Raw genomic sequence first — 25493 nt, forward strand, 5'->3', positions numbered from 1 at the left:
ATTTTGTATCCTGAGACTTTGCTGAAGTTGCTAATCAGCTTAAGGAGATTTTGGGCTGAGACAATGGGGTTTTCTAGATATACAATCATGTCATCTGCAAACAGGGACAATTTGACTTCCTCTTTTCCTAATTGAATACCCTTTATTTCCTTCTCCTGCCTGATTGCTCTGGCCAGAACTTCCAGCACTATGTTGAATAGGAGTGGTGAGAGAGGGCATCCCTGTCTTGTGCCAGTTTTCAAAGGGAATGCTTCCAGTTTTTGCCCATTCAGTATGATATTGGCTGTGGGTTTGTCATAGATAGCTCTTATTATTTTGAGATACGTTCCATCAATACCTAATTTATTGAGAGTTTTTAGCATGAAGGTTGTTGAATTTTGTCAAAGGCCTTTTCTGCATCTATTGAGATAATCGTGTGGTTTTTGTCTTTAGTTCTGTTTATATGCTGGATTACATTTATTGATTTGTGTATGTTGAACCAGCCTTGCATCCCAGGGATGAAGCCCACTTGATCATGGTGTATAAGCTTTTTGATGTGCTGCTGGATTCGGTTTGCCAGTATTTTATTGAGGATTTTTGCATCAATGTTCATCAAGGATATTGGTCTGAAATTCTCTTTTTTGGTTATGTCTCTGCTTGGCTTTGGTATCAGGACGATGCTGGCTTCATAAAATGTGTTAGGGAGGATTCCCTCTTTTTCTATTGATAGGAATAGTTTCAGAAGGAATGGTACCAGTTCCTCCTTGTACCTCTGGTAGAATTCGGCTGTGAATCCATCAGGTCCTGGACTCTTTTTGGTTGGTAAGCTATTGATTATTGCCACAATTTCAGAACCTGTTATTGGTCTATTCAGAGATTCAACTTCTTCCTGGTTTAGTCTTGGGAGGGTGTATTTGTCGAGGAATTTATCCATTTCTTCTAGATTTTCTAGTTTATTTGCATAAAGGTGTTTGTAGTATTCTCTGTATTTCTATGGGATCAGTGGTGATATCCCCTTTTTCATTTTTTGTTGCATCTATTTGATTCTTCTCTTTTCTTCTTTGTCTTGCTAGCGGTCTATCAATTTTGTTGATCTTTTCAAAAAACCAGCTCCTGGATTCATTAATTTTTTGAAGGGTTTTTTGTGTCTCTATTTACTTCAGTTCTGCTCTGATTTTAGTTATTTCTAGCCTTCTGCTAGCTTTTGAATGTGTTTGCTCTTGCTTTTCTAGTTCTTTTAGTTGTGATGTTAGGGTGTCAATTTTGGATCTTTCCTGCTTTCTCTTGTGGGCATTTAGTGCTATAAATTTCCCTCTACACACTGCTTTGAACATGTCCCAGAGATTCTGGTATGTTGTGTCTTTGTTCTCGTTGGTTTCAAAGAACATCTTTATTTCTGCCTTCATTTCATTATGTACCCAATAGTCATTCAGGAGCAGGTTGTTCAGTTTCCATGTAGTTGAGCGGTTTTGAGTGAGTTTCTTAATCCTGAGTTCTAGTTTGATTGCACTGTGGTCTGAGAGACAGTTTGTTATAATTTCTGTTCTTTTACATTTGCTGAGGAGAGCTTTACTTCCAACTATGTGGTCAATTTTGGAATAGGTGTGGTGTGGTGCTGAAAAAAATGTATATTCTGTTGATTTGGGGTGGAGAGTTCTGTAGATGTCTATTAGGTCCACTTTGTGCAGAGCTGAGTTCAGTTCCTGGATATCCTTGTTAACTTTCTGTCTCATTGATCTGTCTAATGTTGACAGTGGGGTGTTAAAATCTCCCATTATTATTGTGTGGGAGTTTAAGTCCCTTTGTAGGTCACTCAGGACTTGCTTTATGAATCTGGGTGCTTCTGTGTTGGGTGCATATATATTTAGGATAGTTAGCTCTTCTTGTTGAATTGATCCCTTTACCATTATGTAATGGCCTTCTTTGTCTCTTTTGATCTTTGTTGGTTTAAAATCTATTTTATCAGAGACTAGGATTGCAACCCCTGCCTTTTTTTGTTTTCCATTTGCTTGATAGATCTTCCTCCATCCCTTTATTTTGAGTCTATGTGTGTCTCTGCACATGAGATGGGTTTCCTGAATACAGCACACTGATGGGTCCTGACTCCTTATCCAGTTTGCCAGTCTGTGTCTTTTAATTGAAGCATTTAGCCCATTTAGAAATGAGCTCAAACTCCAGAAAGGAGTTACGTGCCTTCCATCATCCTAGAAGCAAGAAAACTTGCATTCCTTGCTGGAAGCAAGTAAGACTCCAGAAAAAGAATTGTACAGCAAAATAAACTTTAGATCTTGACCAGATTTTGGGAGATCAGGGATTCTCTGAAGGGGAGGCTCCTAGGCCTCAGCAAATTGTCCTATTGGTTTGAACCATAAAGAAAGCTCAAGCTGGTATCAAGCACCAATATGAGATTTGTCAAAGGTCAGCGGCACCTCCACACAGAATCCCTTCTTGGTTGCCAAAATGTGAACCCCAAATATCTGAGACAGGTCTCAGGAAAGTTAGGAAGTTTATTTTGCAAAGGTTAAGGACATGCCTGTGACACAGCCTCAGGAGATCCTGACAACATGTGCCCAAGGTGATTGGAGCACAGCTTGGTTTTATGCATTTTAGGGAGACATGAGACATCAATCAATATAATATAAGGTGTACATTTGTGCTGTCCGGAAAGGCAGGACAACTCAAAGTGGGGAGGGGGCTTCCATGTCATAGGTAGATAAGAGACAAATGGTTGCATTCTTTTGAGTTTTTGATTAGCCTTTCCAAAGGAAAAAATCAGATATGCATTTATCTCAGTGAGCAGAGGGGTGACTTTGAGTTCTGTCTGTCCTTTGTCTGCAAGGAATTTCCTTATGGACAAATTATTAGGGAAGTATGTAGCTTTTTTATCTTAGTAGCTATCTTTTTAAGGGCTAGAATGGGAGACAGGTTTGCCCTAAGTAGTTCCCAGCTTGATTTTTTTTTCCCTTTGGCTTATTGATTTGGGGATCCTGAGATTTATTTTCCTTTCACAAAGCTAAGGCCAGAGAAGCTCTTGGCAGAGATGTGCTAGAGGGGACTCTGGGGTGGGTGGGGGATGACCTGAGAGGTATGTTCTAAGGCTGGAGCTCCAGGCGAAGGTGTGGTCCTGGAGGAGCCAAGGAAAGGGAATCATGGAGCCTCCAGTTATCTGAGGCCCCAGCGCTTTCCACCCCCAAGCCTCACACCCACTGAACCAGGGGCATGGGCAAAGGGGCACAGCTCCTCATGCCAATTTTATTTCAGGGTCCAAGCAGTGAAGACAGTTTAACAACAGCTGCAGCTGCAACCGAAGTGTCCATCAGTACTTTTGAGGATGAGGAAGCCAGTGGGGTCCCCACAGATGGCCTGGCTCCCCTCACAGCCACCATGGCCTCTGAGCAGGCAGTCACTTCTGTAAGTGTCATCTGGTGTCCTCTCTGGCTCACAGGGGAGAGACAGGTCTGCATCATGTGACAACAGCCATCCTTGGCCTTGGCAGGGGCACCTGTAGCTTGGTTATGCGCACATGTCTGGGTGGGCAGCTGCTGGAGGGAGGCAGGACACAATGCCGGAGTGTGGCAGAGGCCACAGCCCTGCTCCCTCCTAGCCTTGCCCAAGAATTTACTCAGAGACAAGTGGTCCACAGTTGGCACTGAGGCTTAGAAGAGATGCATATTTCAGAAGGGGTGTTCTGGGGGTAACGGTAATCATAGGTAAGAACGTGCTTTGAAACTGGGCTGGCACCACAGAAACTACTGTTACCACAACTCCCCGGCAGCCTCGTGAGCAAGGTGAGGTGGTGCCTCAATGCTGGTTTTGTTTTCAGGGTCCTGGTGATGAAGAAGACTTGGCAGCAGCCACAACAGAGGAGCCCCTCATCACAGCTGGGGGTGAAGAGTCCGGCAGCCCTCCCCCTGATGGGCCACCGCTGCCCCTGCCCACAGTGGCTCCTGAAAGAGGGGTCACTCCAGTAAGTGGCATAGAGCTGTAAGATTTGACTTGGCAGACCTTACAGGGGAGAGAAAGAAAGGCCAGAGTTGTGGGAGGGGCTGGCCCCCAGCTTTCTCAGAGGTAGGTTTTCATGTTGGTTTGCAAATTTGGGCATTTGAGGAACTTTAACCTGGGGAACACTTGAGGAAACTCCAGCTTGTAGAGAAAAAGCAAGAGATTAAAATCAAGGGGACCTAGCTTTGTGTCCCAAACTGATCTTTGGATTGAAATGAGATCTAACAGTCAGTGCTGTTCTGGGGACAAAGCTGACAGTAAGACGTGGCAGGTCTGTAGAGGGGATGAGAGCATCAGTGCTGTGTGTGTGTTGGGGGGTGACCTCCAAGTCCCTGCCAACATGAGTTTTTATGACTCTTGGCTGCAACTGTGTGACCTTAAGCAAATCCGTTGATTTCTTTGGCCCTCCGTTTCCTCATCTGTGAAAATGAGTGGCTGCAAGGCCAAGTCAGAGAATGCAGGTTGGAGAACGTTTACAAAGATCTGTACACACACCTGGGGTTGTCACCACTTAAGGACTATAACTGTGTCTCTTAGAAATAGGAAACCCAGACCTGGCCCTCAGCTTGGGCTTGTGTGAAGAGGGACTGCTCTTCCAATGTGAACACATTTTTAAAGGAAAAGATCTCCTTGGTGACCAGCATGGGCTCGTCAGTTCCCCAAACACCACTTGGTCATGCACACTTTGAAAGCCACCACTCAAGCTACAGTCATGTGGCCCATTGGCCACGGTGCGGCAGGACTGACCTGTGAGGGGAGGGGCTGTGGGACAGGAGATCAGGAGAGCCCCCTGAGGTCCTGAATGCCCCTTGTTCCGGGCCCTCTTCTAGCGGTTATCACCCTGCTTCCTGTATCTTTCGAGTTGTCTTGCATTCATTCATTGATTCACTCATTGACTGGACACATAGATGCTCTGGGCCCTCAGTCAGGACACTTATAGATAGAGATGAATGTGACCTCACTCCTGTCCCCAACAAATTCACAATCAAGGGGCAGGAAATAAGCCATCTGAACTGACATTGATTAATCACTCTGTGCTCCAAGTTTATCTGATTCCCTTCACCACACTCCTCTTCAGTATAAGGTGAATGGGAGATAAGATGTGGAGAGGTAAAGTCACCTGCCACTGTTGCCTGCCTCTAAGAGGTGGAGCTGGGATTTGAACCTGCATGCTGGCCTGCAGAGCTGGAGCTCTTGAGCCTCACCCAGCTGATGTCCTCATCCGTGAGAGTGTGGTGTGGTGGGAAGATCCTGGACTGGGGGCCAGGAGTTCGAGGTTCTGCTTCCAGAGATGCCGCTGACTTGTGGTAGGCCCTGGGCCTCCTTGTCATCATCTATAAAAGGAAAAAGGTGAACAACAACTCTGATTTTTAACTCTGGTCGCACATTAGAGATGGCTGTGAAGCTTAAAACAATGCTTGTGTCTGAGTCCAATGCTAGACCAAGTAACTGAGACACTGGGGCTGGGGCTTTGGGCTTGCAGGGCATCCTAGTGGGCAGCCAGCTCTGGATTGACCCACTCATGCACTGTGACTTCCCAAACAATGTCCCCCTGCTCTTCTGCACCTCACCCCATGGTATACACAAAGCACCAAGTTCAAATCTCCCTAGTGATGCCACATCGGGCACAGATAGAGCCGGTTCTCCTTTTTCTTTCTCTTTTTAACTTTTTATTATTGAAAACCTGAAAATGTCACAAAGGAGCTTAGAATAGTATAATTAACCCCAACATACCCATCGCTCAGTTTGGATAATTATCAACACTGACAATCTTGCTTCATCTGTTCCACCTCCTACCACCATCTTTTTTGGAGGGAAGGGGAATACTGGAGTATTCAAAAATCAACCCCATACATCCTATCATTTATTTAACTGGTAAATAATTCAATGTGTACAGCGATAGAGTGATCTGGTACCTTTGTTTTGGTCATAGCCACAGTATCACAATGCATCTAACAAAATTAGCAGTGGTTCCTTCATATTATCTAATGCCCTGGTTATTTTGTTTTAAAATACCTCTTTCCAGTTAGTTTGTTTGAATCTGAATCCAAACAAGGTCTGCACGTTGCATTTGGTTGATACGTCTCTTAAGTGTCTCTTAATCTCTAATTGCCTCCCGCCTTCTTTTTCCCTTTTGCCATTAATCTGTTGAAGAAACTGGGTCAGTTTCTTCCTTAGACCCTTTGTGTTTTCAGCTTTGAGAAGTCGGTCTGGTAAGGCCGGCTGTGCTCATGGGAGTGTGAGGGTTACTTCTCCTGGGAACTCTTTGTCCACATATATTAACAATCATAAGAGTGCATATTGCTGACCCAGAAACTTCTCTTCTAGGAATTGATTCTAGTGGAGATAGCCTGATAGCCTTTGTTGTTGTCGTTTTTTTTTTTGTTTGTTTGTTTAAAGGCTTTGTTTACAAGGATGCTAATCTCGGTGTTGTCCATAATAGAGAAAAATTGAGCATAATTTAATTAGCCAACAATAGAAGATTAATTGAATTAAAGTATATTCAAACAATGGAACATTATGTAGCTAATAAAATTATACTTGTTAGAAATATTTAATGATGGGGAAATGCTTAGCATATAATGTTAAGTGAAAGAAGCTGGTTATAAACCTGAGTATATTGTGTGGTTAACTATTTAAAAATACACACATGCAAAAACACTAGAAGGAAATACCCTCTGTAAATGTTGGCAGCTGTTGCCTCAAAGTGGTGGAACTGTGGAAGGTTGTTAGGTTTTTAATACATTGTGGTTTAATACATTTTCCACTATGGTGGCTTACAATTTTTATGACAGATTTTTTAAAGCTCTGAGAAGGAAGAGAGAGAGAGACAGACAGACAGACACAGGCAGAGTTAGAGATAGAATGCGAGAGAGAGAAACGGAGACATGGTTGACGTCTGATGAAGACAGATTCCTGCTAAGTCCTCACGTTAGGGATCTGCAACGAACTCGGATGAATGCCCCGATTCCTGAGCAGAGTCTAAAAGCACAAGATTGCCAAGAAGGCACCCACCCTGGGATATCTCTGGGATCAGTTTTTTGTTTTTGTTTTTGTTTTCTTGAGACAGGGCCTCACTGTCTTGCCCAGACTAGAGTGCAGTGGCGTGATCTCAGCTCACCGCAACCTCCATCTCTTAGGCTCAAGCGATTCTCCTGCCTCAGCCTGCAGAGTAGCTGGGATTACAGACAGGCATGTGCCGCTACTACCCGGCTAATCTTTTGTTTGCTTGTTTGTTTGTTTTTAGTAGAGACAAGATTTCACCATGTTGGCCATGCTGGTCTTGGACTCCTGACCTCAGATGATTCACCTGCCTCAGCCTCCCAAAGTGCTAGGATTACAGGCGTGAGCCACTACACCCGTCCTCTAGGATCAGTATTGGCCCAGCCTCTAGGATCAGTATTGGCAGATATGTGACAGAGCCAGGCAAGCTATACTGCCATGGTGACTCTAGGTCAGTTTGAATCTCAGAGTCACCATGGCAGTATAGCTTGCCTGGCTCTGCCACATATCTGTGGCCAGTTTTCTTCACTTCTCTCTGTCTCAGTTGACTCATGCATAAAATGGGAATCATAATCATAGAACCTACCTCTTGATTTGTGAGGATAAAATGAGTTTATAAATGGAAAACATGACCCAACACATAGTACATGCTCAATAAATTAGCTGTCTAGAATTATTTTGCAGATGAGGCCCAGAAAGGATTAGAGCTTTGCTCCTAGGAGTCCAGTAGGAGTGAGAGCCTTTGTCTCTGGACTTTTTGGTGCTTTGGTTTTCTGTGCTGTTTACAACCACTGTCTTCAGACGGGAGCCAGAAGTTGATTAGCAAAGCCCACACTGGTCACAATGATGCCATTACATTTCTAAGGACTGACTAATAGATCTTAGCAAATATATGGAGAATGTTGCCCTGGAAATGAAGTAATATATTTAAAAATCTGTGTTGTGGAACACAAGGGAGAGAGAAGACTGATTGTCAGGTGTGGGTGACTCCAAATGCCAGGCTCTTCCCACTAGTCATTTGGCAAATAGGTACTGAGAGACTATTATCTGCCGGTGCAGGGAACGCTGCAGTGATCAGGCAGCTTCTTTCTTCATGGGGCTCACTGACTTCAGCCCAGTACAAGCCCTAGCTCATGCCCAGATCACTGACCAGGACCAGGGAGTGTCATCGGAACTCAGCAGCCCCATGTCCCAAATATGTTGTGGCCATGTTTTAACCAAATCTTCTTGTTTTAGGCTCAAAGAGAACATGTGGGAATGAAAGGACAGGCTGGGCCTAAAAGAGAAAAGGTTTGTGCTGTGACCATCCTGGGGAACACTTTGGCTCCTGATTAAGTGTCCTGAACATGTTATTTAGGTTTGATTTAGTCCACTTTGATCAAGGGGATCGCAGAAGCAGCAAGACAGCTAAGCCCAAAAGAAATGGACTTGTAGGTCTGGGAGAATCATGAAAAGGGCACCGGGCAGTTCTGACTGAGTCTCTTCTCACCACCTGGTGACCGTGGCCAAGTCCCTTGACCTCTGTGGGCCTTGGCTTCTCTATCGAGTATCAAAGGGTCCTATGATTCCACACCTGGCTCTGCCACACATCTGCAACCAGTTTTCTTCACTTCTATGTCCGAGCTCTGGGCTCTGCCCCTGATTTTCTTCCTGGGAAAATGTTGGGCAGACAAGAGCTTCTGAGGACCACAGGCCCAGGTTTGCCTTTTTGTAGCTGTGGGATCTCTTGAAAGTTCTTTACTATTTCTTTGCTCCAGTTTCTCCATCTGTAAAATGGAGGTGGTGATGATGACCCTGTGGTGTGGGATGACATGAGAAGATGTTTATAGAAGTGCTTTAGCTGGCATCAGTCACCGCAGGAATAGCAAATTCCTCTTACCAAAACACCTACTGGTGCTAAGCTGTTCCCAAGGGGATGTGTCCACAGTGACCCCAGTCAAGAGATCCTGCCCAGGGAGCCTGCTCTGGCCATAGGCAGCAGCTTGGCTGCCTCTGGGAGCATTCTCATCTCCACCGTGACCCTGGTCCTCTGCCTGCCTCACCTCCCTCCGGGCTGCACAGAGGCCATTCCTTGCAGCAGATGATGCTCCCGTCCTGGGGCCTCCTGAGTGCCCACCGGGGTGTGGGGAAGGGAGGGCCAGGGCTGGGGAGGGTGGTGTCCTCACTTCTCTCTGCCTCTCCCCATCTCAGTGGACTTCAGATGCCAGCAGGGCTCTGGGGTGCAGCAGGAGGCACACAGATTTGGGGACTTTACTGTGGACATTTCCACTCTCCTTTTGGTGGATCTGGCCATCCTGTCTCCTTATTTGTCAGAGAAGCCACTTCTCTGGGCCCTTTTTGACAACCAAAACCTCCTGGGATGCCACTCTGTCATTTTCTTTCATCTGCCTCCTTTCCAAATGTGTGCTTCTGTCATTCGAAAAGCATTTTCTGGGGCATCAGCCTTGTGCCAGGTGCTGGGACCTGGAGGTGATTCAGGTACTGTGCCTGCCCTTGCATGGTCCCAGAGGGGCAGACTGTGAGCAATGACGTTCCTGTAAAGGTCACAGGCCCTGGTGAGAGGAGCAGGTGGGCAGGGCAGTCTTCAGGGGAGTCCACACTGGGCCTGAGCACTGCACTGGTGCTCTAGTGGGGCCCAGATCAGAGAGTGGGGATAAATCGTGGAAGAAGGGAGGGTGTATGTGATGTGTACTCATACTGGTCAGCTCTTTCCACCACAGCCCCTGCCCTCCAAGTATGGCACAGAAACAAAGGGCTTCTGAGCCCTGGGGTGGGACAAGGCATTCCCTTGAGCTGTCTCTGCAAAGGACAATGCCATTTTTCATTCCTGTGTGATCCTGATTTTAAAGATGAGCACGATTTCTACAGAAAGGTGGTGAGATGGTAGGAACAGGGTTCCAGCACTTCACTGACCATTTTGTTCTCTTTAGGGTGATGCTGGGGAGGAACTTCCTGGCCCTCCTGAACCTTCTGGGCCTGTTGGACCCACGGTGAGATTCCCATCCAGGCTTGTCACACACACAGGTGTAAGACCAGGAATGCAGCCAAAACAGCCACAGGCTGAGGACCCTCCTTTTTGGCCCCCAGAGTATCTTGCAGTCAGACCCCAGGGCTTTCTGCCTCTACTAGGACTCTGCAGTGTGCAGCAGCAGAATTGATTTCTATCCAGTTTAAATCCTGTACCTTGAGTGTCCCAGAAGTTCTTTGAACTCAACAATTCCCAAACTGGACTCATTACCCATGCCCCAGACCTGCTTCTCCTCCTGGGTTCCCCATCTCTGGGAATGGCACCCCATCTACCTGGTCACCAAGAAAGAAATATCCGTGAGTGGTCCTCTCCCTTCCCCAGCCCTGTCCAGTGTGTCCCCAAGTCCCCCAAGTCTAGCTGTGCAGTGCCTCCTCCTCCTCTCTTGGGCGATGGCACCAGCCTCCTAACTGGTCTCTCTGCCTCCATATCACCACTTCCCTTCCCCCACACACATGTGCCCACCACTGTGACCTTCCTAAACATAGCTGTAACCCCCAAACCCAGCTCTTCTTGGTGCCTCTCGGGGGTGCTCAGTACACACACATTCAATGAATGAATTAGGCCCTGCCTGGTTCCTGTCTTCAGGAGTTAAGTGCCGGAAAGGTGTTTTAAAGATTCCCCTTGTTCTTCGGATGCATTGATGCCATTCAGATATGCACTGAGGGCTCTCTGGGTGCTCGGCCTCCTCCTGGACTCTGGGCACCCAATGTGTCTCAGGTTTGGTCTGGCTCTTGAGGAGCCCTAGTTTAGCGGAGCCGACGGACACACACACAACTAAGCTTCAAGTCAGGTGGTCCTAGCATCTCACTGAGACCTTGACAGAGGCTAGTAGGAGCACCGAGGAGGGAGAGAATTCTGCCTGGAAACGGGGTAGGGAGGGCTTTGTGGAGGAGGAGACTGCGGAACCGGGCCTTGAAGGATGAGTCGGGAATTGAAAGGCAGGAAAGGAGGCCGAGGACATGAGTGGGCTGCACAGTTGGGAGGCAGCAAGGGAGAAGCGTAGCTGTAGAGGGGAGTGAGAGAAAAGTCAGAGAGAAAATGGGGAGCAGAAGTTATCGGGCTACAGGATATAGGAAAAATTTCCCCATTTTGGAGAAAACTTTCAGTGATGTGGCTGTCCTTGGAGTCTGGCAGTTAAATGCAAGTTGTGGAAATTTCTTCTCTCTCCAGGCAGGAGCAGAGGCAGAGGGCTCTGGCCTGGGCTGGGGCTCGGACGTCGGCTCTGGTTCTGGTGACCTGGTGGGCAGTGAGGAGCTGCTGAGAGTGAGTGTGAAGGAGAACACCACCTGGTGTCTGGGACTGCCTTCAAAATAACCCCAGAGGGAGGGACGCGGGGGCCAGGGACAGATGAAACCGGATTGGCCACTGCTGGGGTTGCCAGCGGTGAGCTCATGGGAGTTCATTCTATTTTTCCCTGTACTTGTATATATGTTTGAAATTGTCCACTTTGATCAGTTGCATTGTAAGTGAGTACGAGCCTACTTTTATCTTCAGGACCTCCTCGCCCCACCTTCTTCCTTTCCCTGGTGGGCTTCTTGAGCAGGCTGCCCTGCAGCAGGTGTGCCCAGTGCCCTTCACCTCTGCCACTTGGCTTTCGATCCTCCCTCCCCCTCCTCTCACCCTATTCATTAAAGAGACCTGCTGGCCTTGTCTCTGAGTGGCTAGTCTACTTCAGCTTCCAGAACCTTCCTGAAATCTCCTTCCCTTACGCATCCCCTCCCTACCTCCCTCTCCAGACTACTCTTTCTCTTTGGTGTCTCTTGCTCTCCTGGCCTCCTGCCAAGACTGGGGCTCCACCAGTCCTTTCTGAAATTGCCCCCTGGGGAGCTTCTTCCTTCTCTAGCTGCAGCTGGTGCCTCTGTCCCTGAGCGCCTGTGCCGAATCCCTGGTTGAAAGCTCCACTTGGCTGCCCCTCTGCCCACTCCTCATGGCCAGGGCTAGAAGGGTTCTGGACTCTGTGGTTAAATGGAATGGGATCCAAATGAATCTCCCAACCTGGTGGGATCAGCCAACCCAGCAATGGGCTAAAAACACTAGTGCACTTCAGAAAGAGTTTTAAAAACAAGGCTACACCACAAGAAGTTTTTTTTGTTTGTTTGTTTGTTTTTTTGAGATGGAGTCTTGCTCTGTCACCCAGGCTGGAATGCAGTGGCGTGGTCTCAGCTCACTGCAAGCTCCACCTCTGGGGTTTACTTACGCCACTCTCCTGCCTCAGCCTCCCGAGTAGCTGGGACTACAGGCGCCCACCACCACACCCGGCTAATTTTTTGTGTTTTTAGTAGAGACAGGCAGGTTTTCACCATGTTAGCCAGGATGGTCTCGATCGCCTGACCTCGTGATCTGCCCTGACTGACCTCACAGTTAATCAGAAAACTAAGTTCACCAGAGCACCTCTCAGAATTCCAACTAATTGGGTCTTTCTTGTATTCAGCGTTTTGGGAGAAAACATGATATGATGGGCTCAGAAAGACCAAGATTCGAATCCCAGTTCTCCTACTAATTAGCTGTGTGTCTGAGAGCCCTTGAGTCGCATGGTCTCACTGAGCCTCAGTTTCCCCATCTGCAAAGTGGGAACACCAAATCCTACACGTAGGATTGTTGTAAGAATTTGAGAGGTTGTATGAAGCACATATTCAGTATCTCATTTGGTATTGCCCCACTGTTTCTAACAGAGTCTCTGTGTTTTTAGGGTCCTCCAGGACCCCCAGGGCCGCCTGGCTTACCTGGGATTCCAGGAAAACCAGGAACTGATGTTTTCATGGGACCCCCTGGATCTCCTGGAGAGGATGGACCCGCTGGTGAACCTGGGCCCCCGGTGAGCAACTGAAGTTTTCTCCCCATCTCTGCGGCTGTGGGGCTTCCTTTAGCTGGGGAGGGGTGTACAGATTGCAAAACCCAGCACTGTCCAAGGTTCGCGATGGGGAGAGAGCAGCTAGCTGTTTGTAAACAGAAATCCTCCTCATCTGAGTCATTGCTGAGATTCGAAAGAAGCAGCAGCCAAGAAAAACATCATCCTACATATTGTTTTGCTGCTTTATCATAGTCAATACAGATGGTCCCCTACTTACGAATGGTTCAGCTTAAGACGTTTTTGACTTTACAGTGGTGCAAAGTGATACACATTCAGTAGAGACTTTACCTTGAGTACCCATACAGCCATTCTGTTTTCGCTTTCAACACTTTATTATAAAATAGGCTTTGCGTTTGATGACTTTGCCCAACTATAGGCTAATGGAAGTGTTCTGAGTATGTTTAAGTTAGGCTAGGCTAAGCTATGATGTTCAGTAGATTAGGTGTATTAAATGCATTTTGGACTTAAGATATTTTCAATTTGCAATTGGTTTATCAGATGTAGCCCCATTGTAAGTCACGAGGTGTCTGTACAGGAAACAGATTCATAAAGAATCTTGGAATCATAGGCCATCAGGGCTGGGCCTAGGGTAGGAGACCCTTGGAGACCATCTGGTCCAACCCTGTCTCTAACTTCCCCATAGAGAAGGAAATGTAATCCAGAGAGTGAAGGACAGTTAGCCACAGGTGCACAGTCAGCAGTGACCCAGCCTGGGCCAAGGACTGGGTTCCTGCCTTATACCTGACATGAGGCCCTGGGCCCACCAGCCTCACCTGCCTCCCAACCCTGCCCTCCTTTTCTAGCAAGTGTGTGTTTGTGATTCTTAGCAGAAATGTTGTGGGTTGATTGTCACTGATGTTCCCCAGGGCCCTGAGGGACAGCCTGGAGTTGATGGAGCCACTGGCCTTCCCGGGATGAAAGGGGAGAAGGTACGGGGAACATGGGGGCGGGGGGTCCCACCACATGGGAGCCACCAGGCCCACACTACTCTCTCTGACCCCTAAGCCTGACCTTGCCTCTTACGTGACTGACCCCCTGGCCTCCTGAAATCCCCTGCTGGCCACTTCTGCTGGATGTCCCCATCATGGGACTCATCATGCCCAAGCCTGAACTCAGCACCTTCCCTGCCCACTCTTGTCTGCCCCTAGCTTCAGTGAATGGTGTTGCCATCTACCTGGTCACCTGGAGCCAGAAATGGAATCTTCTCTAATTCCTCCTTCCCTCCCTTTCCTGCTGTGATTGGTCAGTGCCAAGATGGCCCAGTCTGACCTCCACATCTCTCACTTTTCTCTCCCCACTGAGCTGAACTCATCTCTTCTCACTCACACGGTGGCCTTGGGCTCCCCGTCGCTGTCCCATTCTCTCCACCCACCCTCCAGCCTCCTGCCCAGTTCACCTTCCTGTAGTAGGCTCTCGTCAGCCCCTGCCCTGGCTCCTGAGAAAAGATCAAGGGCTCCACTGCCTGCAGGACACACTCTAGCTCTGTGCAGACATCTGGCCCTTCCTGATTCACACAAGCTGCCTCTCTAGCTCATCCCCCAACTCCTCACACGGCCTCTTGGCCAGTGGGCTGGTTCTGCCCAAATGCTCTGGGTGCGCTCTTCCCTTCTGGCCTCCTGGCCTTTGCATATGGTTTTCTCCCTATTTGGGATGTCCTTTTCCTTTTCTCATCTTCCAAGACCCAGTTCACATACATCCTCTGGGGAGCTCTCCCTGACTCATTATGAGCAGAAGGCACCCCTCCTTCCTCCCATTTCTATGAGCATCATAGGAAGTTCCCATGCTACTGAGAACCTCCCTAGTCAGTGACACTAAAGGTGTTAGCTTACCTGTCTGCTCCTCACCCCCACCCTGACATAGAGCATGTAGTACTGCCTGTCTCTCCTTAGAACCTAGCACAAGCCTCTATTAGTGTTTGATGCATGAATGAAACTTCCTTCAGACACCATTAGTCTACTTTTCCCAGAGTCTGGCCTGCCTTCATCCTCTTCATTCTCTGTCTGTAAGCTGGCCCTGCCTCCTGTCTGCAAGCCTGTGCTGGTGCTACCTGGGGTATGTATGTGTAGGGGGTGGTTCCTGCCTCTGCAGTGTTCCCAGCTTGATGAGATAAGCCATGTCTGTCAAAGGAAGGCAATAAAGACAAGGTGAGCCCCGTGCTGGGGATGCGATCAGTGGGTTTTACTGGGGTCTAGAGGAGGAAGAGAGATCTCAGCTGGGATCGGAAGTAGGGCCTTCTGTGAACCTCTCATGGATAAAGACGTGGAAAATGCTGACTCTGTAGACAACACCATCATCACTTAACTGAATTTCTAGTTTCTGTCACCTCTGGAGTATGTTTATTTTAATTGGAGCCACAACTCAATTTTCGTGGAAAGCTTATTTCTCAGAAAAAGATACAATTGTCAAGCTTTATAGAACTCATTTTACATGTACCAACAGTTTCATAAGAAATTAAATTTTGCAGGAAGCACCACAGACCTACACTCTTCTTACCTGTTCTTCTTCCAGGCTTCCCCCCACCCACCCACACACACCCCTCCCATACTCTGTCTCAAACTTAAAGATACCCACACCCACAACTGCATACAAAACACCCTTGCACACGCACTCTGCAGCTGCTTGAAGAATCAGCAGTGCACGGAGCAGCAGGCTTGCCTAGGGTGAATGTTGGAGATCAATCACATTTGTTTCTGAAATTTGCTATGCATCTCAATTTGTTGCACTGTGCACATATGAGGTTTTCTGATCAAGTAAAAGCAGACTTGGAAGAACTTGGAAATTTGCATCTGGAGAGCTGGCAGGAAACCTTGCACATTATATTTACCTTAAAAACAAAACAAAACCAAAAAAAGCCCCCAATAAACCAAGTTGCATATTCAGTATGTAAAATAACAAAAAATGTGCTAAAGGAAATGAACAGCTTCAGGGCTGTAATAGATCATAAGATCCAATGATTCATTTGATCTTTGACTCCCCATCAACAATATCTGTCCTTCAACTTGCATACCTCCAGTGACAAGGAACTCATCTCCTGCCCAGGCAGTGCCTTGCACCGTTGGATAGATCCACTTGTAGGGAAGTCTTTCCATTTGCTGTGGTGAAATCAGCCTCCTTTCTCTTTAACACAGCCCATAGACCAATCTAGGCAGTTATCTAAAATGGAGTTTTCCGTACAAAGAATAAGGTTCAGGTTATTTAGCTGGAAAAAAATGTTTTTTATATAATAATAATTATTATAAAATATGAGATTCAGATCAAAATATGATGCTCATTAAGAATTCATCAAATATCTTAAGTATGAGCTAAGCTATGAGGACACAAAGGCATAAGAATGATATAACAGGCTGGGTGCGGTGGCTCACACCTCTAATCCCAGCACTTTGGGAGGCTGAGATGGGCGGATCATGAGGTCAGGAGTTCAAGACCAGCCTGACCAACATGGTGGAACTTCGTCTCTACTGAAAATACAAAAATTAGCCGGGCGCGGTGGCACACACCTGTAATCCCAGCTGCTCGGGAGGCTGAGGCTGGAGGATCGCTTGAACCCAGGAGCCAGAGGTTGCAGTGAGCCGAGATTACGCCACTGCACTTCAGCCTGGGTGACAGGGTGAGACTCCGTCTCTAAAAAAAATTAAAAAAAGATTGATGCAACAGACTTGGGGGAAAGGGTGGGAGGGGGTGAGGGATAAAAGAGTACAGATTGGGTACAGTATACACTGCTTAGGTGATGGGTGCACCAAAATCTCAGAAATCACCACTAAAGAACTTACTCACGTAACCAAACACCATCTGTTCCCCAAAAAGCCTATTGAAATTACACAAATTAAAATATTTTTTAAATGATACCTCAAAAAGAATTTATCAAATAGATTATTCTATGCTGAGTTCAATGATAGAAATATTCCTTACTTTATTTTTCCCAAATCAAGATGAGCAACTAACTCTTAAGATCTTTAGCTCAAGAAGGAATAGGTGAAGAGTAGCCTGCTTTCCCAGCAGCAGAATGTTTCTAGAAAGAATGCAGAAGAACTTGCTGGAGAAGATGGATCTCTGAAAAATCATTCCTTTCTGCTTTTGCACTGCGTATTCTGCCATTCAGTTCTTCGGAACACACCTAGTATTAACAGTTGTTGTTGATTTTCTACTTTCAGAATCTAAGTCATTCATGTTATTCTGCAGTCTCAAAAGGTACTGGGACACCCGGGCAGGAAAGAGTTTGTGCTTGGAAATTTTCTTCAGTGTCCAGAATTACTGAGGAATGCTGAATTGCCAGTAATTGCCTTTGAGTAATTTCACTGAGCTGCCAAACTGTCATTGTAAAATCAGCTTCTGTCTTTTCCGTTGATGTAAGAGAAATACAATTAAATCATCATCACCTTCCCTGTCTCCAAGAAATCCCAACTGGTCTTTGAACAATTCTCTAAACCTTGTATAAGAAAGAATAGAGAAGTAAGCTGCTTTTGCCTAGGATGCAGTAATGGGTTTAGACCTTCTAACAACATGTTTAAATGAAACACTGAAATAGTTGCCTAATTTCCTATTTTATATCTTCTTTCATCATCAGAAGTGTTTGGTTCGACATCCGGATTATAGGCCGCCATAAAATCAAATAGATGGCTGGGTACCGTGGCTCACACCTATAATCCCAGCACTTCGGTAAGCCGAGGTGGGTGGATCACCTGAGGTCAGGAGTTTGAGACCAGCCTGGTCAACATGGCGAAACCCCATCTCTACTAAAAATACAAAAGTTAGCTGGGCGTGGTGGCGGGCACCTGTAATCCCAGCTACTCGGGAGGCTGAGGCAGGAGAATCACCTGAACCCAGGAGGCCGGGGTTGCAGTGAGCCGAGATCGTGCCATTGCGCTCCAGCCTGGGCAACAAGAGCAAAACTCCATCTCAAAAAAAAAAAAAAAAAAATCAAATAGACCATAGTCAATTGTAACAGAAAAGAAACTGGTTATCAGTATTACAAACAGCAGAAGGAAAACCAACAGACATCCACGAGGCAGTAAGATGTGCTGTCTCAGAAGCCACACGAGCAAAAAGAATTCTCATCTCCATTAGGTTCTTTGAGGTTCCTATGTGCTGAAATTGAGTAATGTCCTTAGAAAATCCAATTCACCACAGTAAGCCAACACTTTGAATCAATTCTAAACCACGATGTTGTAACAGACAGCACTATTGTACCTCATTCCTTTGCAATGTTTCCATTAGTGAACTGATACCTTCATATTTCATCACTTTTAAAACCATACTTGCAGCTCTGCTATTTGGAATTCCAAGATTGCATGCATGCCCTCACTGCACAAAAATTCTCTCACTAAGAAATAATGTACAACTCCAACATCACCATTTTGGGAATAGGAGCCTTCTCTTAGCCTGTTCATTGGAACTCCTCCTTTTCACATAAGTTCCAGTAAGGTGGACTCTTCTATCCACAAGTTAATCTACTCGTGTTCCAAGCTGATGGCCATCTTATCTGTGAGTCAATGGAATGGATTCGAATACTCTCTTTTTACCATGTCTAAGCTGGATAAAATCATCTAAGACCGTAAACCAAGGCCCATGATATCTTCTAGAACTTCCTTTGAAACTCTATAAGATGCCCTCTTGATTGGAAAGGAATGAGGAAGGCAACTGAAACAATTCAGTTTTTCACTTTATGGACATAATTTTCTGTAACAAGATCAGCCGGCCACGCAGCTACAAGGTTTTTAGAGGGAGGCTACTTTAGTTTCTGTTTCACAACAATCCTGATGGTAGTTTGACTTGTTACTGAAAAGATGCACAAGATTGGCACTTTCATTGAGGACAGATTGCAGTGGGCAGCCAGCAACAAGCCAATCATACCCAAGAGAAGCAGACAGCAACTGTAGCCTCTGGGTTAGGCAGTAAAATGGGCATCCAGTTATTGGAGTCATGTTTCCACTGCAGGTGGAAGATCACGCTTAGTTTCTCCCTGGCGAGGCTGGCCAGCAGGGAGGTGACAGAGCCTAGTTGCTGTCACTTCCTTCACCGAGCACACCTTCTCCCACCTCCCCAGAATGGCTGGAGTGTCCCTACTGGCTCCTTTGCCACAGAGGCACCAACTTTCCATGAAGCTGCCCCTGGAGACCTTATGAAGGGCTTTGCTTGCAGAAATTCCTTGCCTCTCCAGCCTCAGAGCCTGCCTCCAGAGCCTGGTGCCTCACCTGGAAGCCCAGACCACCCTCAGCCCCTGTGATCCCCATTCCTAGGCCAAGAACTGGGTAGTGTGTCCCAATAGGAAAACACTGCAAGAGATGCGACCTTTCCCATGCTCCACGCATGCCCACAGATGAGAGGCATTTGTCTTCCTCCAGCATCAGGTGGAAACCCTCACCTAGCAAACCCATGAACCTCACCCATGGGAGCAGCCAGTTCCATGAGGAAGGTTATCACAGCTACCAAGCAAACGGCATGGGCTCGAGTCTGTGAAGGAGAAAGGGGGAGATTGTTGCGTGGCGGTTGCCTGTTGTGTGCAGGCAGTTTTGCGGACACGTCATGGCCTCATCTTTCTCATCTATCCTGAGAACTTTGCTTAGGCTCATACTCAACTAGAGTCCCAAAGATTCAGAGCTGGAAGGAACCTGCAAATTGCTTTAGTTCCTGGTTTTCTGTGCCCTGACAGAGCCATGGGACTTTGTGGAAGTGCCATAGGGCTGGTAGGTGAGGGACAGAACAACTCTACTTCAAGCATTTATTAAAATTAAAATTAAATTTTAATTATAAAAGTAATATATGAATATAGTTTTCATTGCCTCCTGTGTCCTATTTCCTCTTTAATTATTTTTGTTAGAGTAGGTCCTCCAGTCATATTTTCACAAACTGTCTGTAGATGGCAAACTTTCTGAGACCCTGGATTTTTTAAAATGTTTTTATTTTCTTATTTGGTTGAGTATAGAATTCTGGGTTGAAAGTCATTTGCCCTTGATGATTTGAAGATGATCAACATCATCTTCCAACATCCGGTGTTGCCAACACAAAGTCAGATTCACTCTGGTTCTCACTCTATTGGAGGTCATCTGATTTTTCTCTTTGGCAAATTTGGGGATTTATTTTTCTTTATTCTTGGTGTTTAAAAATTCCTCTGCTTTGTTACTAAATGTGGATTATTGTTTTTATTTTATTTTTATTTTTTAATTTATTTTTATTTATTATTATTATTTTTTGAGACGGATTCACGCAGTGGTGCGATCTTGGCTCACTGCAACCTCCTCCTGGGTTCAAACAATTCTCCTGCCTCAGCCTCCTGAGTAGCTGGGATTACAGGTGCACACCACCACACCCAGCTAACTTTTGTATTTTTAGTAGAGACAGGGTTTCACCATGTTGGCCAGGCTTGTCTCAAACTCCTGACCTTGTGATCTGCCCACCTCAGCCTCCCAAAGTGCTGGGATTACAGGCCTGAGCCACCACGCCTGGCCAGTGTGAATTATTTTTTAAATGTATTCTTTCATTTATCCTTCTTGGTACTCTATGGACTTTTTTTGGGGGGGAGGGTGCCTTTTAATCTGGAGACTTCTGTGTTTTTTCAGAAAATTTAAACACTGCATTCCTTCTTTCTCTTTATTCTCTTCTCTGCCACTCCAATTAAACCGATGTTGGAACTTCTGATTGTGGCTTCTATCTCTCTTACTACTTTGTCATTCTGTCTAGGTCTTTTTACCCTCTTGTGTTGCTTTCTGGGAGAATTCTGTAGCCTGATCACTGTATTAATTCTCTCTTCAGGTGTGTCTATTCTGTTATGCAGTCCTTCTGCAGAGTTCTGCATTTTGACAGTTTTCTATTTATAATTTCCAAGATCTCTAATTGGTTCTTTATCATAACCACTGTTTTTATTTCATAATAGCGTGTCTTTGTTTCATGGCTATGTTATCCTCCCTTTTCTCTGTGAGAACGTGTGTCTTATACTCAATGTCCTGATTGGATTGTTTTCTTAACTCCATTTCCTTGGATGTAAATTCTGTAGTTGACTTAGTTGTTTCTCAAAGTATTGCCTTGCCTCAGATGTTTGTGTTTCTTTCTTGTGTGTTTGCTTATGAAACTGGGATCCTGCCTGAGTCTGTTTTCTGCCTCTGTTGGTGCAGACTGTTGGGAGGTGGGCAGTAGCCCCTTCTGAGACATGCAGGGTTCAGGAAGGGGGTGGAAGGAATAAGATGTGCCATCAGGCAGGGCACCTCAGCAGCTGATCTTCCGCGTGTAGGGTGCCCTTGGACCTCACAGAGTTTCCTAGTCATCTGGGGCTCTGCCCTATGTCTTTGGCCCAATAAACAACTTTTGTTTTTCTAAAATTAAGGTACCCATATTTTCTCCTTGGCAGGAGTGAGGGTGGGAGGGGAGGGGAGATGGGCAGGGCTGGATGGCTAGCCTGCTGCAGAATTTCAACCTGTCTCCCTTCTGGGGCCCAGGGGCCACATCATGCACCTGACTTCCATCATGGCTTCGCAGCAGACTTTTCTCCCTGTGGTTTCTCTTGATAGCTGAGGACCCTGTCTTCAACTTCTGTTTTCCCTTTGGCATTTCTATTTTGGATCTAATGCGACTCCCCATCTTATTTTTGAGCATGGCTATTTTAGAACTATCCATTCTCTCATTTCCATGGATTTGATATAAGGAGGAGACTATAGCCCAGGAACAAAAATGACTCGGGGGGAAGGACATAGTCTTTGATGGCTGGTACATCAGCATCTCTCTCAGGACCTCCTGTGTGGCTATGCAATTGCTGACTCCATCTCTTGCAGGTGCATTTGTGGTTTCCTCAGAGATTCTCCATCTGGGGGCCCCCTACCACAGTCCTCTGATGTAGGCCACTGTCCGCATTGCTGACCACTCCTGACCGCCCACCTGCTTTGGTCCTCTCCTCTGCTTGGAGCTCACAGCCGACTCCCTTCTGTGAGATCTGCATCTAACCCCCCAGGAAACTGTAGTGTGGTCCCCACTGGGCGTGGACATGCAACCTGCTCTAATGCAACTCCTCCCCAATTCTGTCTTCTGGGGACTACTACAGCCAGCTTTGGGTCTTTAGATCTTTCCTCAAGAGAGCCAGTCATCATCCCCCATATATCCAGAAGTCTAGGAGATACATTTCAGATCTTGAAGCCCCTTCCCTCGCTTTAGAGTGGGTGAAGTACCCTCTACCTCCGTCATGGGAAGGGTGGGGAAGGGGACCACTCCAGTCCACTGGCAGCTCTCCAAGCGAAGTCTTCTATGATCTCTCCCTTGTTAATCTTTAACTTCTCTGGTTTACTCTTGAGGTAGGTGATGAGCTGATGGTTGAAAAGTGGGTTTCACAAGCTTTCAGCATGACCTGCCCAACAGACTGGCACCTATTGTAATGTGTTTGGTTTGGAGACACCAATCTGAGACAGAAAGAGTCCTATTTTAATATCCTGTTACCTAAGAGTCCATAATTGTGCATTGTCTTCAGAACATACCTAATGAGATATGCATTAATTGGTCCTTGTTTTTGTTTTTGTTTTTTTTCAGGGAGCAAGAGGGCCTAATGGCTCAGTTGGTGAAAAGGTAAAAAAAAAAAAAAAAAAAGAGCTTTCTTCTCCCTCCTCCCCTTTCTTTGAGTTTACTATAGTTGGACTGCTGGGCTGGAATATTGAACATATAAATGTCGTGGAACAGAGAGGAACACATCTCAAAGGAATTGCTCAGAGAAGGCAGAACAGCTGGGGATGGTGGGGAGTAAACACCCTTCAATGTTTTCTCCTTCCTCACCCCTCCCTCCAAATGCATTCAGATGAGTGCATCAGCTTATCTCCAAGTGAAATGTCAATTAGCAAGACAGCTGTTTCTGTACCATTAAGCGGTACCGATTGGAGAATTCATCAACCTAATTAACTTCAAAGTGTGATTTTCTGATTCAGGCATGCATGTTATTACTTCCATGAGTGAACCCAGGGCTGGATAATAAGCCTGCCCTCTTTCCTACAGGGTGACCCTGGCAACAGAGGCTTACCTGGACCCCCAGGGAAAAAGGGACAAGCTGGCCCTCCTGGGGTCATGGGACCCCCAGGGCCTCCTGGACCCCCTGGGCCCCCAGGCCCTGGATGCACAATGGGACTTGGATTTGAGGTACTTTTCCCCTTTTCTGTGGTTATAAAAATGATGTGTACTAAGGGCTACTGGAAAGACCAGCTAGCTAAACCCTGGTCTCAGGGCAGAGGCTGTGTGGATTCCCCTGTGAGCCACCAGCTTCCAACACCACACCTGGCACAAGTAGGTGCCCAGGAACTGGATCTGAAATTCTCATTCTTGCTCCTTCCCCAGGATACCGAAGGCTCTGGAAGCACCCAGCTATTGAATGAACCCAAACTCTCCAGACCAATGGCTGCAATCGTAGGTCACCTCTGAAACCTTCATTATGAGGGTTGTCACACTGTCACACTACAGTGAGGAAGCTGTGGGCTGCATCCCGGCTCTGCCACTTTCAGTAACTCACCTTCTCTGTGCCTCCAGCCCCCAGCTGTGCAATAGGGAAATGAGATGCTCTTTACAGCTTGTGTCTTTGAGGAGCAGCATAGAAGTTTTGCAGAAAACATGATGTGGGAAGAGAACTTGAAAATCATTTTTATCTCTCTTCATCTATTTCTCTCTCTCCCTCTGCCTCTTCTGTCTCTTACCTCTAAGCATCTCTACTTTATTTCCTCCCTCTGGTTGCCCCATTCAATGCACACACTTTGCCCCAGGTCAAAGCCCTGTGCTCCTGGCAGGTGCCCCACCCTACTGCCTCCAGCCCCTGGCAGGTGTTGTCCATCTCCTGCCATGATGTGATATGGGCTCTCAGGAAGACCGATCCCCTGGATTTCATTCTCTTTGTTAAATGGGACTCAGAGCTGAGCCCTTCAGTCTAGCACAGATTCAGGGTCAAGAGGACCCTCACCCAGTGCTGGGAGAGGGCCGCTGATTCTCTCACTGTGTGGGGTGTTGCTTCCTTCTGACTCCAGAAGGGGTATTTTTCACTTATCCTTGGTTCCCATTGCCTGGGACAAAATAAGCATAAAAACTTAGGGGGAGATGGTGAGACAAGAGGCTAGATGGAGGTGAGCAAAGTGACTAGAAGAATATTTATGTTTGTTTATTTTTCCAGGGTCCCAAAGGAGAGAAAGGAGACCAGGGACCCAAGGTGAGGTCACAGAGCCAAGGTGGGGGTGGGAGGGCTTTCCAGCCTGATTCTAGGAGCATTATCCCTGTACAGTGAATTTTTTCTCACTTCTTGCTGCTTTGACCAGGGAGAAAGGGGGATGGATGGAGCCAGTATTGTGGGACCCCCTGGGCCGAGAGGGCCACCTGGGCGCATCGAGGTCTTGTCTAGTGTGAGTATCATCCAGGTCAGAGCTTGTCTACATATTTTCCACCTTTGCCAAAGGGAAGAGAAGGTTGTCCATGACTTCAAAGCTGCTGGCTATGCAGGAGGCATGTAGCCAGTGCCTGGTGTTAGAACTTCCACCTGCCAGCACCTATCTGTTCCTCCCCCAGTTCCACTGTTCTCTCACATGGTGCTTCCAGATTTGTCTCTTCTGATTAGCAGCATTTGGGGTCAATTGAAAAAACAGGCTGGGAGCATTAGAGATGTTGGGGTCTTGAGGAAGCTACAGATAAGCAGTGCACACCTTCCCCAGCCAAGTGCAGAGCACATTGAGAAATAAAGCCAAAGATGAGGAGGCAGGCCCAGATACCTACCACCTTGATTACTGATGGAGGTTAGGTGGAAGGCCTTCACCCAGTGGGAGAGCCACATGTTCCTGCCAATCAGACGGACTTGCCCATGAGTTGCCGGATGTGCTTCCCGGAGGCAGGCAGATCTGAAGGAAGGAAGTGCGGCTGAGCTGGGCATGCCCCTTGGTGCTTCCCAAACTGCCCATCAGGAAGGTCCCTCCACCTCACCACGGAGGGGGTACAGGAGCTAAGAGAAACCAAGGATTACAGCCTTCATGTCACAGGAAACATCTTTGTGTGCTCCCTTTAGATGGCTCTTTGATGGTCTATTAAAGCTAAAACTAAAAATACCCATTCTCCAAAATTCCACATGGGAAGATGTCCACACAAATGGAGGAAAGCATCCTCTTCCCAACTCTCCTCAACAAGGAAGGCAGTACCTTCATCCTTCAAACCCCCATCACGGTACAGCAATGGCCTATTTACATGTCTCATTCCTCCACCTGCCCTCTGGGGATTTTTTTCTTCTCTGTATCCCCACCACTGGCCTCATAGTGCTGGTTTAATCAGTGTTTGCTGGATGAAATGTTGGGTGTCATTGAATTCTCTATTCCTATAATAAACACTCTGGCATAAGCACTCATGGACCTGCACTCTGCATCAGGTCCATGCTAGGCTCTGTGGGTGTAAAGATAAGTAAGGCCAGGCACAGTGGCTCACACCTATAATCTCAGCACTTTGAGAGGCCGAGGCAGGAGGATTGCTTGAGCCCAAGAGCTCAAGACCAGTCTGGGCAACATAGCGAGACCCTGTCTCTGATATTAAAAAGTTTCTATTTTAAAAAATTAAAAATAAAGATAAGTAAGACAGAGTTCCTATCTTTAAGGAGCCTCCAGTGAAGTCAGGAGAAGGGCTGTAACAGAGCTGTAACTGAGAGACAAA

The 25493-nt window shown here is 46.7% G+C and overlaps 1 protein-coding gene across 1 annotated transcript in view; it reads left to right on the top strand.

The window, feature by feature from the left end:
- COL15A1 (collagen type XV alpha 1 chain) overlaps positions 1–25493 on the top strand; it is a 135534-nt gene that overhangs the window by 75982 nt on the left and 34059 nt on the right. Inside the window, exons 10-21 of the mRNA XM_032164666.2 lie at positions 3241–3390; positions 3803–3946; positions 8221–8274; positions 9915–9974; positions 11183–11275; positions 12702–12827; positions 13730–13792; positions 22371–22406; positions 22827–22967; positions 23163–23231; positions 23983–24018; positions 24125–24208. Coding sequence (XP_032020557.1) covers positions 3241–3390; positions 3803–3946; positions 8221–8274; positions 9915–9974; positions 11183–11275; positions 12702–12827; positions 13730–13792; positions 22371–22406; positions 22827–22967; positions 23163–23231; positions 23983–24018; positions 24125–24208 — 1056 coding nt within the window. The remainder of the gene's footprint in view (positions 1–3240; positions 3391–3802; positions 3947–8220; positions 8275–9914; positions 9975–11182; positions 11276–12701; positions 12828–13729; positions 13793–22370; positions 22407–22826; positions 22968–23162; positions 23232–23982; positions 24019–24124; positions 24209–25493) is intronic.

This window comes from Hylobates moloch, unplaced genomic scaffold (assembly GCF_009828535.3).
Source record: "Hylobates moloch isolate HMO894 unplaced genomic scaffold, HMol_V3 SCAFFOLD_10, whole genome shotgun sequence".
NCBI lineage: Eukaryota > Metazoa > Chordata > Mammalia > Primates > Hylobatidae > Hylobates > Hylobates moloch.